At 45.8% G+C, this 19387-nt stretch overlaps 1 protein-coding gene across 1 annotated transcript; it reads left to right on the plus strand.

Annotated features, from left to right (window-relative positions):
• The first annotated feature begins 2930 nt into the window (after positions 1–2930).
• TAF8 (TATA-box binding protein associated factor 8) lies at positions 2931–16259 on the plus strand. The gene is made up of 8 exons (XM_048498559.1): positions 2931–3064; positions 4860–5019; positions 5909–6007; positions 6913–6975; positions 7910–8034; positions 10544–10691; positions 11870–12003; positions 13054–16259. Exons 1-8 carry the CDS (start codon positions 3023–3025, stop codon positions 13195–13197), a joined length of 915 nt encoding a protein of 304 aa, XP_048354516.1. The 5' UTR covers positions 2931–3022; the 3' UTR covers positions 13198–16259.
• The last annotated feature ends 3128 nt before the right edge of the window (positions 16260–19387 follow it).

A 19387-nucleotide genomic window follows, 5' to 3' on the forward strand; every position in this document is an offset into this window, starting at 1 on the left:
GCAGAATTTGCAGGGCAAAACAATTTGCTCCCTCTATTTTGCAGCTAATATCTGAACTGAGATATGTCACTGGCAATGAATGATTTTTTGGGTATCTGCATGACTGTACTACACTCTTCCATATTCTGTTTGATATGCTCATAAAAAGTAACAATGCAGCCTTGAAGCAACAAAATGGTTTCAGTTTTTTCCAGGTATGTAACTTTTGATGCTAAACATCTGGAAAATCAAATGAGCTCTAATTGTGACTGTAATTCAACAAAGCATGTATTCTATGTATAAGTAATAAACACAACATTCACCTCTGAATCCCTGAGGCACACAAGTGTGATAAGAGTCCATGGATCTTGGACTCTCACATTCAATCTGTTTGTGGATTAGGGACTTCTTGTCTGGACATTCCCAGAGGGTTAGACTGGGAAATCGGGTTTCCTCTGTTCTTACTCTAAATATGGGAACGCCACAGGGCTGTGTGTTGAGTCCTTTACTGTTCACCCTTTATACATATGACTGTACTCCTGTCTATCATAGTAACACCATTATCAAATTTGCTGATGACACAACGGTGGTGGGGCTCATCTCTGGAGGGGATGAGTCTGCCTATCGGAATGAAGTGGACCGACTGCTCTCATGGTGCAGGGAAAATAACCTGGTTCTTAACACTAACAAGACAAAGGAGCTCATAGTGGACTATAGAAGGAATAGCTCAGAAATTCAGCCCTTGACTATAAATGGAGATCAAGTGGAGCGGGTGGCTAGTTTTAAATTTCTGGGCGTTATGATTAAAGAGGACTTGACCTGGGGCGTACAGACTGCCGCAGTGGTTAAGAAAGCCCAGCAAAGACTGTACTTTCTGAGACTTTTAAGGAAGCAACAACTAGATGGAAAACTTCTGGTGTCCTTTTACCGCTGTGCTATAGAGAGTGTCCTAACCTACTGCATCTGTGTATGGTTCTCCAGTTGCACAGTGGCGAATAGGAAGGCGCTCCAAAGGGTGATCACTACTGCACAAAGGATTATCGGCTGCCCTCTTCCCTCCTTGGAAGAAATATATAATTCCCGAAGCCTAAATAAAGCCCAAAATATTCTGAGGGACCCGTCTCATCCAGCACACTCTCTTTTTAAACTGTTACCATCCGGCAGACGATACAGGGCCCTCAGAACTAGGACAAAGAGGCTTAGAGACAGCTTCTACTCTAGAGCTGTGGCTATGCTAAACTCCGCTGCTTCATATTGATGTATTTGGGGCTGTGTAGGGATGGGTGGAGGAAGGGGAAAGTGAGGATGATGTATGAGTCTGAAATTGTGTTCATCGAGGAATGCTGCTGTTAATTTCGTTGTGCGTGCACAATGACAATAAAATGCTTTTGCTTATGCTTATAAAAGATGAACGTCTAAAGTGTAAAACATTGGTTTGCTTAGCCAGATAATTGACATGGGCTATTTTATTTATTCTAGCCCAGGGGTCGGGAACCCGCGGCTCGCGAGCCGCATGCGGCTCTTCTGCCGCTGTTCTGCGGCTCCATGAGCCGAGCCGCCGGCCCCATCCTCGCCCGCCCTGCAGGCAGCAGGGCGGGCGCATCCATTGCTCACGGCCGGCTAGGCCGCGCCGCAGGCTTGTTTCCCACCCGCCCCGCTGGTTGCAAGGCGAGCGCTCTCCCGGCGGCCGGCTAAGCCGAACTGCTGGCCCCATCTTCTCCCGCCCTGCAGGGAGCAGGGCGAGTGAATCCATCGCCCAAGGCCGGCTAGGCCGCGCCGCGGGCTTGCTTCCCGCCCGCCCTGCTGGTTGCGGGGCGAGCGTTCTCTCGGCGGCCGGCCAAGCTGAGCCGCCGGCCCCATCTTCACCCGCCCTGCAGGGAGCAGGGCGGGCGAATCCATCGCCCAAGGGCGGCTAGAAGCCCGCGCCCGGCTTGCTTCCCGCCGTCACCTGCGTTTGGGCGGCTCTCCAGCGGCGGCTTCGCCCGAACTGCGGCCCCATCTTCGCCGCGCCCTGCAGGGGGCATCCATTGCCCGCAGGGGCTAGGCAGCGGGCTTGCTTCCTGCCTGCCCTGCTGGTTGCAGGGTGAGCGCTCTCCCGGTGGCCGGCCAAGCTGAGCCGCCGGCCCCATCTTCACCCGCCCTGCAGGGAGCAGGGCGGGCGCATCCATCGCCCAAGGCCGGCTAGGCTTCCCGCCCGGCCCGCTGGTTGCGGGGCAAGCGCTCTCCCGGCGGCCGGCCAAGCTGAGCCGCGGCCCCATCTTCGCCCGCCCTGCAGGGAGCAGGGCGGGCGCATCCGTCGCCCACGGTCAGCTTGGCCGCGCTGCGGCCTTGCTACCTGCCCGCCCTGCTGGTTGCGGGATGAGTGCTCTCCCCCGCTGGCCCCACCTTCGCCCGCCTTGCAGGGAGCAGGGCGGGCGCATCCATCGCCCACGGCTGGCTAGGCTGCGCCACGGGTTTTGCCTCCCACCCGACTCGCTGGTTGTGGGGCCGCTGGCCCCATTCTCACCTGCCCTGCCGGTGCGGGGGTGAGCGGGCGGGGGGGGGGTGCGAGCGAGCGAGCAAGTGGGCGCAGGAGCGGACGGGGGGGGGGGGCCGTGCGAGCGAGTGGGTGGGGGGTGAGCGGGGAGGGTGAGCCAAATGGCTCTTTGAGGGGAAAAGGTTCCCGACCCCTGGTCTAGCCCAATGAAATCCATGGAGTTTACATATGACCACACCCCTATAATTCAGTTTTGTTTCACCTTCTCAGAAAATTACTGAGTGGAGTCTCCTCACTCTCCCTTTCTGCTCTAAGAGGGCCACTTTCATAACCGTCCAGGATGATAACTCAAGATCGCCCACTACCCCGACTGGCACCTGAGAGGACTTCAACCCCCACAATGCCCTAAATCCTTTCATAGAGCGAGAGGGGTTCCACTACAGTACTTGCTCCTCAGAGAACTACAAGCTCCATAATGCTCTAAGTCTAAACAATCGCGAACTACAAGCCCCATAATGCTCTAAGTCTACACAATCGCGCACGCGCTCATTCTCTCATGGAGCCAAGATGGCAGACCCAGGAACCGGCGGCTCCAGTAGCTCAAGCACGGTAAGGTGGGCTTCAGTGCAGCGATTCCATTCTTGAGGAGTGATCCGCCCCTAGGACCGCGGAGCGACGTGGCCGGGTCTGTGTTCACCTCAAGCAGCAGGAGGCCTCCGAGAAGGGAGAAATTCCGGGGGGACGGCGGCGATGGGCGGAACCTGCTTCCCCTCGTTCCTTCTGAACTGAACCAACTTTCGGTTGGGTGTATGGAATGAAATGGCAGAAATGAAATGGCAGCCATGCAAATGTTAACACAGCCAGTACCCGTTCCACTTTCTCCCGTCGTTTTCGAAACTATCAATATAGAAGCCATGTCATTGCTTTTACACCTTTAATTTCCTCTTGCCTTTTCAAAAGGCACGTGTTCAGCTCAGAAAAATGAGGAATGAACCCCCCCCCCACTCCGAAGTTCTCACGTGAATGTTCCAGGCTTTGGAGAACATTGTACAAATGTTGCTTACTTGTAGTTAAACGACTAATGAGACGCCTCCATATCCCTAAATAGCATAAAAAGGTAAAGGACCTCCCTGCCCCCCTGTGCAAGTACTGGGTTATTATTGATGCATGGGGTGATGTCACATCATGATGTTTACTAGGCAGACTATGTTTATGCGGTGGTTTGCCATTGCTCTCCCCAGTTTTCTACACTTTCCTCCCAGTAAGCTAGGTAATCATTTTACCAACCTCAGAAAGACGGAAGACTGAGTCAACCTTGAGACGACTACCTGAAACCGACTTTAGTCAGCATCGAACTCAGGTCGTGAGCAGAGATGTAACTGCAGTACTGCAGCTTACTACTCTGCACTATGGGGCTCTTTAAAAAGAAAAAAGGTGACTAATAAGTACTAATATTTGGTAACCCAATTTTGCAGTGTTGTGTGGTTTCTCTGAAAATGCCAGCCACAGATGCAGGGGAAACGTCAGGAGAAAATGCTACTTGAACATGGCCATACAGCCTGGAAACCACACAACCCCCCAGTGTTTCCGCTGTGAAAGCCTTCGACAATACATATCCCAATTTTGTTCGTTGATTTACAAACATAGAAACTTAGTTTAAAGGGCTGTGGCAATTATAATGACTGAAAGCACAGCCTGTGTAATGCTGAAGAACTGCTATGGTTTGTGTTCCCAATCCTCCATATTCATGAAGAGTTCCAGATGAGAAATCAAACAGTATGAGAAGAGAGAGAAGCCAGAATGTATTTAATTAAGAGAACTTGGAAAAGGAGATCTGAAGAAAGATAGAATGAAAATATTTTGAAAGCTCAGAAGGAAAGTGAATTGGTCACCAAACCCAATATTGTGCTAGTAGCAGGTGCCAGAATTGTATATTTATGTCCCACTCACCTTTTCTGGTGCTTTTCTGGAAACACAGAACATTGCTATGATAACAGGGCTCTTTCAAAAAGGCCATTAGTTCTTCAGAATAATAGAAGCAGTAAAACGCGACAGCCTACAGACATGGATGGATCTAAATGCAGGCGAAACATCAGGAGAAAATACTACTGGACCATGGCCATACAACCCGGAAAACCCACAACATCCTTGTGATTCTGGCTGTGAAAGCCTCCGACAATACAAGGAACAGAAAGTTGGTAGCGATGAGAAGAACCTTTTTTTGTGTGTGTAGCTCTGCCATCTTCTGCAGTAATCTAGTACCAGTGAAAGCAACAATTATGATTGGAACAGAATGTATTTTTTGGGATCTGGGTACAAGTTTATTTCTTGGCGGCTTTTGCAAGTTCTTTGTTTATGAACCACAGGTCTTTTATTTCTATTTGTTGCTTTGATTTTGTCTCAGCAGCGAACAGGTGGCAAACACTCAACAACCCCAGCAGACAATTACTATCTGGCTCGAAGAAGGACCCTCCAGGTTGTGATCAGTTCACTGCTGACAGAGGCTGGGTTTGAGAGTGCTGAAAAGGCTGCTGTAGAAACCATGACAGAGATGGTCCAGAGCTGTGAGTATCACCAAACATGTGTTCCTGGGTTAAAATAATTAAAAGCTGCCCATTTCCAGTATCAAATACATTCTCCTTAAAGTGAAGACAATACCAGACACAGACAGTTTTACTTTTTGTACTTGGAACTGACCACAAAGAGGCTCCTGCTACTTTTAAGACTTCATTGAAAGGAAGCAGTTTTGCAGGAGAAACTTCTGCTGTGATTTTGCAGCAGTCTGGAAGCCTGCCCTTCTGTGTGCAGAGCCCTTCATACTGTCACTGACAAGGGTTGGAAGCTGGGTACTGCTGCTGCATCATATCATGGGAAGCCTGGACCAGTCATTTTCTCAGTCAAGCACCACTTTCATTCACTTAAGAAATTTGTAAGCCTGTCTTTCTTCAAGTTGGGTATCTGCTTAATAATTAAAATTAAAACAAGGCAGTGCTTTTATTTGGATTTGCAATCGTTGAAGGGAGATTATAATAAGAACAAGGTACTCCCGGTAGGCATCCCTGGATAATAAACCAGATGCTGCATCAGTTGCTATTTTTCCAGTCATTTTTCAAGGACTGATTTTTGATATCTGGAATCCTTTCATCAGTAAATTGCTATCCTGTCTTAACAAAGGGGGACTGTTGTGATCTTGACACACCTGGTGGCTCACATAGAAGTGTAAGTCACTTGACAGTATGATGACCTTATTGTTTTTGAGTACGTGCTTACAAACACATATCTAAGTTGGGGATAGCACACTTCTGCTCATGTTCCTGTAAGTTTAATGGTGTCAAGTAGTATTGTCAGGGGCATCAAATACCTTGACTTTTATCACAGGACTGGGACTTGTTTGCATTAATAATAGTGTTATGATGACTGTAGACTTTAAATCTCAACACTTTTCTTTTCCAGATATTTCAGAAATAGGGAGGAGTGCTAAATCGTTCTGTGAGCATACTGCAAGGACTCAGCCAACCCTTTCAGATATTGTTGTCACCTTAGTAGAAATGGGTGAGTACCTGGGTGTGCTTTTCACTTACATGGCTCTATTGCATGTGATTGGTTTTGCAGAAGTGCTGAGGTGGAAAATGATTTTTGGACTGGTAATTTATTGCATGTGGCTGCTACTACTGAGGATGCCCAGTCAATTCTTTTTTATTTTCATATCTCTTCAGCTACACACTCCGATGGTCCTTGATCTTTTGGGTTAGAGACAGTGATTTGCTTACAGAAGGATTATGGAGTTTCCCTGTATTCCCCTGCTCCAGAAGCGATTTCTGACCCGTAGGAAGTTGATTCCCAGGGCTATGGGACCTGTGTGGTATAGTAACCATGCAAGTGATTGGGTTGCAGTGATATGGGGGAAGGGTGGGAAATGATTCCCTCTTTTCTCCACCCCAATGCAGCCTCCTTACCTGGGACCCCAGGAATAAGTTTTTCCAGCATTATATGTGGTTGCTGAAGGAGCAGAAAGCAAGTAATATCTGTAGCCATTAACACCTTCCACAGGCTGACTGTTGGATTGGTTGGAGACGAGGGTTGGAGTGGGTGGGTACCATGAAAGGATAGAGTGGTCCTACAGTCCTTTGGTCTCCTTCTCCCCGCTCCCCTGAGTACCGCCTACCTACTTGTCTTCCATAAGGAAAATTCGGCCTACTCACTCCTGGTCTTTTTTGATGTAGGTATGATAGCTAAATTCTGCCTTACTGTGGTTTTCGGCACACGACTCAGTGAGCATAGGCATCTGCTTCTTTGTCTGAATCTCTGCTTGAATTTGTGTGGAGTCAGGAAAAACAAATATTTGTTGAATTAGCAAGTTTTGCAGTAAAGCCAATGAGCCTGGTTTTCAGATGTGGATGAATTACAATAGTGACCCTGGAGCAGCCTTCTAGAACTCTCTTTTTCCTTTGTTTTAGGATTTAATGTGGAAACTCTCCCTGCTTATGCCAAACGGTCCCAACGGATGGTGATCACTGCACGTATGTGAACTTTTGTCTAATGAGTGGGAGGCTGCTGAATCTTAGGCAGCAGTTCTAAGCATGCTTATTTGTGAAAAAGATCAGTAACACTTCATTGCAAATAAACACATGGAGTGATGGGATGTGCCTGTGTAGGGATTTGGGACCAAAGCATAAAATAATTTCTGCACATCCAGCAGAATAAAGTGGTAGAATATTGAGGAGGTAGAATGGACTATACATTGAGAGTGTGTTATGTTATGCTTTTTATATGCCATTAAAGGTATTGGAATGTAGAATGGACTATACCACTTGAGATTGCAGGTGGTAAATGGTATTTTTGAATGCTCCTCTGCGTGAAGAACTCTATGCCAATATAAAACAAATGGAACAAGCCAAAGAGTAGGTGATACCTTTAAGGATGGAACTGTACAGTATGTTGGATATAGGACTGCATCAGAAAAGCATTTCCCTGTCAAGTTCACTCCCCCTTTCCTATAAAGAAATAGTTACCACCTTGGGTCACAGTGTTGCCTGATTTTGTATTTCCCTGACTCTGCTCCCCACTATTGCTGTCTGATGGTGAGGAAAGGAAATGCACAACATAGTGATGCCTTGACTTAGATGTGGCGATCTTAGGCATTATAGGGTAGAGAATGAAAGTATGAGATACTGTTTAGGCAGCAGTCCATGTAATATGTACAGTTATCTGAATGTTGCAATATTGGTCATATTAAATTCTATTTAAAAGAATTTTAAAGATTTTTTTAAAGAATTAAAGCCTTTTTTGCACCATTTTGCCTGCAGGGAACTGTTTTTACTATGTTGTTGCCTAACAGGTTCATCATCTCAGTTGTATAAAGCGCCCCTGTTCCATTGGTTTGTTTCAGTTGATTGCCTCAGTGTTTTGCTGGGTTGATAGCAATGTGGCAAGAATTTCTGTTTCCACTTTTAGCACCAGTAACTAATCAGCCTGTGACGCCAAAAGCACTGACAGCTGGACAAAACAAACCTCACCCATCTCACATCCCATGCCATTTCCCAGAATTCCCAGATCCTCACACTTACATCAAGACGCCGGTAAGTTGGCCTGACTACCAAAAAACTGATTATTTGATGTCAACTTTTGCATCAATTGCAGCAGAAATTGGTTCCCCGATAGAATTTTTAATGGAAGGTTATATATTGAGTTGTTTACGATGTATCCAACCACAGGCAGTCCCCATTGTATTAGCAGCTCAATGTGGTGTTACTTTAACTTTTCATCAGTGGCTTGTAGGAGAGGTTTTGGTTGCCTATCCAGTGGATGTAAATCATTCCTTGGGCCTGATGGTATTCACCTGTGAGTGCTCTAAGTAGTTTCTAGACCTCTTGGAGGATTGGAGATGTGTCACAATATTGGAAGAGGGTGAATGTTATCCCAGTCTTCAAAAAAGGGAGGAGAGGTGGCCCAGGAAACTACAGACCAGCCAGTCTGAACTCTGTCCCAGGGAAGACACTGGAGCAGATTTTGAAGAGGTCATTTTGTGATCATTTGAAGGACAACTTGGTGTTCCAGGGAAGCCAGCATGGATTTGTCCCTAACGAATCCTGCCAGGCCAACTTCATTTCCTTTGAACTGACTGGATTGTGGAAAAGCTGGCGTTGTTTATCTGGATTTCAGAAAAGCTTTTGACAGGATTCTCCATGATGTTCTGATGTGTAAACTAGAGGACTGTGGAATAGACTCCAGGATAGCTAGGCAGATAGGGAACTGGTAAGAGAAAACCATGCTCAAAGCGTAGTTAAGCATTTCATCCGAATGGAGGGTGGGGGGGGGGGTGACCATTGGGGTGCCAAAAAGCTTAGTTCTGGGCTTGATACTTTTCAATATTTTTATAAATTATTTGGATGAGAGGGGGGAGGGACTAATTAAATTTGTAGAATAGACCAAATTGACATGATTGCTCTCTTTAAGCAGTCGTCACTTAGAGGGGACAGGGTGCTGTTCCTGTTGGCAACAAAAGATTGGGTTTAATTTACAAGGAGAAAGTACCTTCTGGAGATAAAAAAAAATTGTTTTACAGTAACAGTCGTTCAATAGTGGAATCTGCTTCCTAGGGAGCTGGTGAGCTCCCCCTCACTGGCAATCTTCAAGCAGTGTTTGGAGAAACACTTGTTAGAGATTCTTAGGGATCTTGCATTGAGCAAGGGGTTGAACTAGATTGCCTATATGGCCACTTCCAACTCTATGATTCTGTGATGCTGCCTGTAACGGACTTGACCCACCCTGAAGGGCTGGTGTGAAACAGGCCTGCTTAAAGAGGCCTGGGTGACAGTAAAAGTGAGGCAGCAGGCATTAATTTAAATAAAAGCAAGGTGATTGGTCGATGGAAGGCACTGTTGCCCCTGGCCAATGTAAGGGGGCGCTAAAACGCTGCTAGATAAACAGAAAGACAGAGAGAGCCTGTCAGACAGTTCTTTGTTGGGAGTTCTGGAGAGAACAGCTCGTGTTCAGTTGAGAGCAGAGTCTGTGGAGTGAAGTCTCCCCGCTCTGGTGTAAAGGAATTCTGGTCCAGCTCAGATAGCTGGCAGGATTCTAGTGACTCTCCTCCTCAAGCGAAGGAAGCTTGTGAGAAGAAGGAAGGCACTGGCTTTTTGGTGCAGAGTGAAGCGCCGGCCAGAGGCTTGTCAGTAGACACTGACCAGACCTAGGTGTCTGTCCTGCCCCTGTACAACACCAGTCTGGGAAAAGCCTGTTCCAGAGGCCAGTTTGGGATTAATGTGAGAGAGGGAGACTTTGTATGCCAGAATCTTACAGGGCATAGACTGTGTGTGTATGTGTATTCAGTGGGTTGTGGATCTGAAAGGACTAGTGTCTGTCTGTGAAGAAATTTAGTAGATCTAAAGTATAAGTTTTCCTGGAGAGACACCTGTGTGTGTGTGTGTGTGTGTGTGTGTGTGTGTGTGTGTGTGTGTGTGTGTGAAACCTAAGTAACATCTGAAGCTCTGTAATTTTTAAGTGAAAAGAACCTCTCTGAAGCCATCAAGCGTTAGTACCTCTCTGAGCCAGTTTAAGAAGCCTTTCTTTTGTTTTCAAAATAAATTTCATTTGTTGTGTTCAAGTTACCCTCGTGCCAGCCTGCGTTTGTGTGTGAGAGATTGAGGAGTGTCTGTTTGTGCGGCTAGAATCCCAACCAATTTGAGTTCCCTCCATCTTTGTACATGGGACTCTGAAGGACATTCCCCTCAGACCAAGAGTGAATGTGAGGTGGGATCCTTTATATATTTGGCAGCCAGCAGCAGTTTTTGGGATTCCTAGTTCCTTCTCTTTAATGGTGGCAGCAGAGGAAAAAAAGAAGATCCCTGAACACTAGCCTGGGATATTTTGGGTGGCAAAGGAAACCCCACTGGTCAGTTTAAGGGAACCTTAATTGTAGGCCACCCGTCCCGTTACAATTGGTGGCTAGTGGTGGGATAATATCTCTCCCTCGCCTTGAATGTAAGGGACCCCGTTACACTGTCCATACCAAGGTCTGGCTGACTGACCCCCAGTGAGTTCAGGAGTGTGCATTGTCATCATTGCCTCCTTCTATCTTCTGCCTTTCAGACTTACCGAGAACCTGTCCTGGATTACCAGATCCTACGAGAAAAGGCTGCCTCCCAGAGACGAGATGTTGAAAGAGCTTTAACTCGCTTTATGGCAAAGACAGGAGAGACACAGAGTCTTTTCAAGGATGATGTCAGCACCTTCCCTTGTAAGTTAATCTAAATGACAGTCAAATAAGTGGCAGAGCACATTGTATTTTTAAGTAGAATGCTGTGTGATTATATCAAGGTCTTGTATTGACAGGCCATTTGGAAGAATCACTTAAACAGTCGTACAATGCATCTCAATGGTCCATCAAAGCGGCATCCGACTATTCCAATAATATAGTCAGTGGAAGATATTCAACATTCACTTTTCAGTAGTTAATTATATGTGAGTAAAGTGCCCTCAAGTCACAGCTGACGTATAGCTACCCAGTAGTTTTTTCAAGGGAAAAGACTAATAGAGGTGGTTTGCCATTGCTATCCACTGCAGAGCAATCGTGGTATTCCTTGGTTCTTTCCTATCCAAGTTCTAGCTGGGACCAACCCTGCTTAGCCTCTGTGATCTGATGAGATTGGGCTAGCCTGAGCCGCACAGATCAGGGCATTAGTAAATTATTTGTATCTTTTTACTTCCAGATATCAATAACATTTGAGGGAAGGATAAGCTAGGAGATAGATTAGCCTGATTAGACTGCATCACCCCATACGTCCCTGTACGGCCTCTTCGTTCAGCGGAGGCCAACTTACTGGTGGTCCCTGGCCCCTCGATGATACGGCTGGCCTCCACGCGGGCCAGGGCCTTTACAGCTCTGGCCCCAGCCTGGTGGAACGCTCTTCCACCAGCTGTCCGGGTCCTGCGGGACCTTACTGAATTCCGCAGGGCCTGTAAGACAGAGCTGTTCCGCCGGGCCTTTGGAGGAACCAGCCGTTGATGGTGCCCCCCCCCCACCCCCCCGGCCTCTTACATCTGTGCCTTTTGCCATCTTGGGATTTGGCGTTCCTCCCTCCTGAAAGAGGATCTAAAAAATGGAGCTGTCGGACACCATTTTGTTCATGGCAACCAGTTATTATGTTTAGCTTTCATTTTTACCACTGCTTTTAATGGTTTTAGCTGTTTTATTTTATATATGATGGTTTACTGTACACCGCCCAGACCCCTTTGGGTATAAAAGTTGAATGAATGAATGAATGAATGAATGAATGAATGAATAAATAAATAAATAAATAATAAAGTGCATATTGAAACATGGTAGCATAATGGTGAAGATCTTCTGCTACAAGGCAGGAGTTCTTTTTCATACCTCTGCATCTGACAGGATACATTCTCCTTTCCCGTCTCCAGTGATAGCTGCCAGGCCTTTTGCAATACCCTATTTGACAGCTCTGCTTCCCTCTGAATTGGAAATGCAGCAGATGGAGGAGACGGATTCATCTGAACAAGATGATCAGACGGACACCGAAAACCTCCCCATTCATGTGAGCATGGTAGAACCTTAGAGACAAAGTTCAATTCAGTGTGCCATTATTTCTTGATTCCTGAGAATTCTATATTAAACAGTTCTCTGAAGTTAAAGAGTTGCAGCTGGGATGTGCAAAACAAATAAATTTCATTTGTATAATCTTCCAAAATAAGTCTGGAGACTTCTGGCAGGCAAGTGGCTTCTCACCATAAGGGAAAAAAATGTAACCCCTCTTTGGGTGATTTTTTTGGTTATCCTTTTTCAAAAGAGTGTAAAACTGTTTGGGGGGGGGGGGGTAGGTGTTGGAGGTGACCGGGAAATAGATATCTGTGCTAACAACTGGGCCAGTGTTCCCTTGTCTTGTCCTAGTTGTCCACAGCTTCCAGTTAGGGCAGAATGTAAGTGGAGGTGCTCATCCAAATATGCAACCTCAACCACATTCTGCTGTAACTGATCCTGTGTTACCACACATGATTGGAACTGACAAAGCTTTGGTGGGCAATAAAATGTGTGTGTAAAAAGACAGGAAGTGTTGAACCGTTTGCCAAACTAGCAGAAACATTTCCTCTTTCAGAGTGAGGGCAAAGGGGAGGGTTTTGTTTTTTTCCTGTAATATTGCCAGGCATTCACATATGACTGATGATGTTCTATGACTTTATCACAATCTGTATGGGATCTCTGGGCCCACAGTGAAGAAGACCTTTGAAGTAACATTAAATTTGTACCAAAACAATCTTAAATCAGGGAAAAAGTGGATGTTAAACAGGTATGGGGGAAATGTACAAAAGAGTGGAGAGTATGCTTCCTCTCTGCACATCCTTCCCCTTTCTGGTTTGTTCCTTTTGGTGATAATTTTTGCATTAAAAACTCAGTGCAGCAGTACTTTGCTTCCAGTTGTAGACCAGGAAGTTTTTTCTGTTACCCAGCAGGGGACACCCCATACCCTGTGATGCCCAAATGTTAATTACTGCCTTGCAGATCCTAAGCATACTCTGTTTTATTTCTTGTGTATGGGTATTCTTCAGCTTTGAATGTGACCTTGTTTGCATCTTACCTTATTTTTCAGGAAGACTCAGGAGCTGAGAAGGAGAATGCATCAGTACTACAGCACAACACATCCATGACGGGCAGCCGAAATGGAGAGGAAAACATGATAGACAATCCCTACCTCCGCCCTGTGAAGAAACCCAAGATCCGCAGGAAGAAGTGAACTGGGGATGGGATGGACTAAATTAGAGACTGCCTTGGGCCCTTTAGTGGACTCGGTGCCGTTGAGATGTGGCACTGGAAAGGCAGAAATGTACTGCTGCTTGAGGGTCAAATGACAAGGCAGTCTCCTCCACTGGAACTTTCTCCTTAGTGGTTTATTATAACTTAAGCTAAAGACTAAAACCCTGACTTGAAAGCACCATGTAAACTGACATGTAGTTATGTTGTCTGCATGCTGCCATTTGTGGTAACTGCAGCCATCTTTCAGTCCTTCAGATGAGCTTTCTTTTTGAGGGTTGCAGACAGATCTGCAGACAGTGCAGAATGCCTTCTCTGTTTCACCAGCAATGACAGGAGATTTGTCCCTTTTTTTCAAGCCGTTTACCTTTTGTTTATGTTGTGGTAGCTGGGGTTCCGGCTGTGCCTCTATGCTAAATGTGATGGCTTTGGATGAAAGATAGTCTGGTAACTTGGCTAGATACCAATAGTTGTGCCTTAGTGAAAATTGAGGCTGTATAATTCTGTGTTTTCTCAAGGACTGGAGTCACTTGGGGCTACAGTGTTCATTTGAGCTGATGTGAGAGTTGCAAGAGGAGATACAGCGATAGCTTGATTAAAAGAAAAACCTGCCACCAGATCTGCCAAATGACCATGCAACTTCTACAAAATGTCCACTTAAAATGCAGTTCTGTTTTAGTAGATTGGCTATGGCTGGTGATCCCTCAGCTGGCTGAGAATTGCTTGCGAGGTTTTAAATCTTGTGTCTGCACTTTATGACTCAAGAGTCTTAAATTTCATCTCTCTGATGCGCTACAGTGCTACCATTTTGCAGTATTTTCGCTTGCCTCTTGCAGAAGTTCTGTTCTTGATTGAGAATATGAAGGAAAGGGGAAAAAAACTGACCAGGTAAAACTTCAAAGTTTCCAGTTGCCTTTCTGAACAAAATTTTAGATGTAATGAAACTAGAGGGGAATAAGAATAGAGAGGCTGCTAGAAGAACACATCCTGCTTTGGCTATTGTCTGCTTATCCTTTAAGCCAACTTTAGCGATTCAGAGAAGAAGGTGTGGGGCTGGTGCACTGGTTTCTCTCCAAAGATTTGAAACCCTGGTTTAGAGGTGGTCCTACTCTGGGGTAATTTAAAGTATTGGCGGAACTTAACATGTGTGGTATGAAAAGGATGCCTTGTGCTAGCAGACTTGCTGTGAAACTGCTTTTCATTATGGTGGGGCTCAGGTTCTCCTATTGTTACACATTGCGAACCCTGACCTTTCCTTTCTGCTCTTCCCTCCTCCAGACCACCTCTAAGAGTAAATACACTGCACTGTGGTTGAAAATAAGGGTCAAGTTATACTATACTATACTACTTTTCATCTTCGCAGTTTACATTTTTACCAAATACACTCATAAAGACTGCAGCCTAAAACAAGAGCACTGAGGTGGGAGGGGAAGCCCCCTTTCTCTGGTGCTAATTGCTGTTTCCCTGGGAGGGAAGAGAGAGAGGAGCAATTTGGGGTGGTTCTCAGGAGATAAACCTCTGTAGGAAATAATGTTAAAAGCTCCCTCCTCGGCTTTTTTGCTTGTTTTCAGCATGCATACCTGGAACTTACAAAACAAAAACATCCTGTGGTGGGTGGTTTTCACAGTTACCCATAATGTACAATTTAGTTTGAAGTTAGGATTTCAGCCTGTATTTGGAGGTGGCTCTTATTTCTCTGGCTTCTCCTACCTTGCTGTATTTGTAAAATATATTCCTTCTGATCAGCCAACTGTTTGACCTAGCATAAAAATTACAGAGTTGCAGTCCTTTAGCTCTTTGAGCTGGTGGTGCATTGTTTTGTTTCCCACATGTGATCAGCCCCAGGCACAACTTAGTGATAGCGACTAGCACTGGAGCATTGCCAAGAAGCTGCCAGACCAGAATACTCAAGTGGGTTTTAGGTTGGTACCCCCTTTCTATAGGAGAGATCCAAAGTGTGAAAGAGCTAGCACAATATTACTTTGGCCTTAGATCATAGGAAAGGCCTGCATGGGGAAACTCCTTGGATCTGCTGTTTGCAAAGTGTTAGTTCCTGTTCAGTATTAATCCTGTTTATCCACAGCAGTACTGAGAAAAGGATTACATATTAATTGCATGTAGGTCCACGAAAACAGAGTGGTTCTGTGGTTGTGTCAGTTTTGCAGTGAGTCTTTGTGGTCCATTCACCCACTTGTGCGTACAAGTGTGCTGTACGTTTTGTGTTCTATTGCGGTTTGGTTATAGCACCCCCATAATGCAAGTGCTCATTGTTGATGGATGGTCTGCACAGCTATCTCTGTTGCTCACAGCCTATGAGAAAGGTCTGTGTAGCTGCAATACTCCTTGAAAACACAGTCCATTAGACTTATTCTGTGGATTTCCCTTTGTTAGTTATTTGCTCTCCAGCTCATCATACTGCATCATCTGACATATTAGAGAATCTTGGATGTGCAGAATGCTCCAGGTAGGCTGTTCATTGGTTTTGCTTAAGGGCTGACTTTTTTCCTGTTAGTAACAATGCTTCTGAAGCATTTTGTAACTTTAAGCTGATTTTTATTTTCTTTTGCTACTTCCCCTACTTTATAATATTATGTTGGTGGAAGAAGCAGCATGATTGGATTGATGTCTAATACCCTTTGTGCCTAGTTTGAGGGTCTAGACAGGATTCAATGATCCCGCCAAGCCATCCTTTCTTCATATTATTCTTGAAGCTGGTGATGCTCACTTTTCTATTGAATCAGCTGTGACAGGAATGCTTTTCATTATCATAAAAATCCTCTCATAGGGAAAACTTGAAAGACTCACTGTAAACAATGATCTGTGGCCAAAAGTTTCTAAACATGCCATTGTTAATCATACAAATGTACTTGTGTAGAAACAATGTGAATATAGAAAATTGTATATATTTATACATTTATATATATATTGGTCACAGGCTAGACTTTTTAACAATTTTAAAAGTGGTGGCTTGGTACAACAAGCAAGGTACAGTGAAAACAGTTTATTTTTTTTCAGTTCATAATAAAACTGTACCTGCATACTCCAGATGGAAGCCCTTTCTGTTTGTTTTGTATAAATTTAAACAGGTGTATAAATAGATTCCAATTAGGAAAATCCTTTATCAGGCCTCCATTGCAGTTTTTATTAATTAGGGGAACAAAGCCATAGTGTGGAGCGAGGAGTGTTCTCTCTCCCTGCTCCATGGCGTTCTTCACCAGGGGGGCTCCACCAGGAAGGCTAAGGTCATGCCCTGATCATGCAGGCAGGGCTTATGCAAATTTGTTGCAGGGCCACCTCGGGAATTGGGGGCCTGACCTCTCCAGTCTGGTAGCCCAGCCAACACAGTCAGGAACTTCATGGACTCAAAAAAAATAAAAACATCAGCGGAACTAAGGGCAAAAGAGAGTGTCGAGGTGGTGGATTCTTGGTTCCTCTCTCTTTACTCATGGACGAGTATAAGAAGAAAGGCTCCAGGGCAGCCAAGAGACAGGGTAGGGATAAGCCCTCCCTAATGGAGACTCCCTCAGTGGCAAAGGGATTGACTGTGGCTATGTGCAATGGCGTGGAGACTGCACACCCAGCTGAGGCAGAAAAGGAGGTTGGACTGAAGAGGTTGACTTCACAGACACGGAGAGCGGACTTGCTCTCCCATTTTGTTGGGGCTGAACACAGGTGAGCCGCAAGCAGTGGTGCTTTGGTGGGCCCTTAATGTTTGGACTCCATCACAAATGGAGGTAGAATATTCAGCACCCCCAGCCAAGTTCACCATATTGGGGCCAATACAACCAGGCGGCAGGAAGCTCAAACTCGGTAGGCCTACCATGTTGTCCCACGCCTCACCTACCACAGGACTCAAGACTGGCCTGAGACACTTTTATCCACATTGGCCGCATGGTTACATGCGGGGGGGGGGGGGTACCAGCATGGAGTGGGGGTTGGTGGTCAAATTGGTACTCCCATCCCTGCAGCCAGTTCAGAATCATGGAGGGGGTTTAGTCAGTGGCTGGAGCCTTCCCCCATCCCCATGGACTCGGATGATGACTCCTCTGCAAGAGAGGACCGGAGGTGCTATCGCCCCAGGAAGGCCAAGGGAATATTGCAACACTGGTGGGTTGGAGGAGGGCAGCAAGGAGGAGGGCAGCTATTCAGGGGAATTGGGAGGCAATTCAACAGAGCCAAGAGACAGCTCTCAAGTTCCCTGAGAGAAAGTGAAGGGGACAATGCATCCTCTATCACCATGGTGGCGAACCTATGACACTCCAGATGTTCATGGACTACAATTCCCATCATCCCCTGCCAGCATGACCAATTGACCATGCTGGCATGGGTTGATGGGAATTGTAGTCCATGAACATCTGGAGTGCCATAGGTTCGCCACCACTTCTCTATTAGATCCAATGTAACTGATAGGGAGAAGGGCAAACATTTTGGCAAGGAATAAAAACTAATGGAGGAAGCAGCTTGCCTCCTCCAGGCTGAGCATTTTCAGAGGCTGCTAGGCAAAGTAAACACTATTCCCACTAACCAGACAGAGGAGGGGGACCCCTCCTCCTCAACTTCATTGACTGGTTCTGCTAAATGTTACAATAGCAAAGTTTTCAAACAACCAAAAAAGCATGTTTTGTACTGGTCCTTTCCAGAAGTGTTTGAAAAGGCTCTGAGAAAAGAGTGAAATAACTCAGGTCCCTCTGCCTGTCTAGGATCCACGGCAAGGAAATTTTACAATCAACCAGCAGAGATAATGGAGGCACTGAAGATCCTCTAGTGGATGCCCCAGTCATTGCCATGCATACTGGGGCAATACTATTCAGGGATGGGGAACATGTATTACAGGTCCGCATGGATGGAAAAAATGAATCTGCCCTCAAAAGAGTGCACAAAGCATCCACCATGTTGTCCAACTTTGCCCAAGCCATTCTACTATAGGTGGGAGAGATTCTCCAGGAGAGAGACATGGATCTGGTCGTATGGTGGCGCACTGCCAAGACCCAGAGGGCAACAGAGTTTACCGTGGATGCATCCCAGGATGCAATGCAGTTCTCGGCAAGAACACAAATGGACATGTAGTTAGGGGGAACCAATGGCTAAACAACTGGAAGGTGGAAACAGTGACCAAAGCCAATCTGTCCACTGGAAGTTTCTTGGGTGGGCTGATTTTTGAGGAGGTGGCCTTGAGCAAGGTACTAGTGGAGACTAGGGGAAAAAGAAGGCCATGCCTTCAGCTTCGGGCTTCACACCAAGGGACAGTGGCACCAAGAATAAGGGATTTTCGTTCCTTTTGTAACTTCTGGTCCCCATCTTTGGGCAGAGATGTCAGGGGCTTCTGACGCAGCAGAACCCATAGCGACAAGTTCAAGAATCAACCACGTTAATTTTCCCAAAACAGGAAAGACAAGCCCCAGGCTGGCAAGGGCCTCTTAGCTTGACTGCAGGGTTGGGGGTCGGCTGATGGATTTTTCCCACATGCAGAAGAACATGTGGGTTCTGGAGATAGTCTAGCATGGCTACAAAATAGACTTCATCTCCAGACATCCTCACTGTTTCCAGACATCATCGCTACCAAAGGATCAGACATTGTGTGGGCAGCCTTGGATTCAGCAGCTGATCAAATGATTCCCTAGCACCAGAATACACAGGTCCCTTAAAGGCTGAAAGCAGAAGAAAAATATGGCAGCCAGGTTACCATTTTTCTTCTTCCGAGAAGACTAAACATTGATATCAGCCCCTTAGCCCCTTAAATCATACACCTTATGCACTTCTGCCTAGCTTTTTATTTTATGAAATCATACACATTTTTGAAATACAGAAACAATCAGCAATCCAACATTTGATCAGTTACTGAATCCAAGGCTACTATTTTCTCATAAATGAGATAAGACCTGAATAAAAAAGCAGAGAGTTGAAGTTGCTGTAGAAAATCTAGAAATCAATAGCACCTTAGTTAACGGGTTGCATACTGTCACCTTCTTCCAAGTACACACTGCAAATTCTCCTGCTCATATAAAAAACTATTTTTTTTACAGTTTTAGTAAACAGTTTTAGTAAACTATACCTTACACATCACATTTTTGTCACATCCATTTCAATGTGGATTTGACTCTCACCTCTTCCAGTCCAGATGACCCCTTGAACAAACTCTTTCCTGTCCCTGAAGGCACCTCAGAAGACATCCA

The sequence above is a fragment of the Sphaerodactylus townsendi genome, linkage group LG05, assembly GCF_021028975.2.
Source record: "Sphaerodactylus townsendi isolate TG3544 linkage group LG05, MPM_Stown_v2.3, whole genome shotgun sequence".
NCBI classification, from domain to species: Eukaryota; Metazoa; Chordata; class Lepidosauria; order Squamata; family Sphaerodactylidae; genus Sphaerodactylus; species Sphaerodactylus townsendi.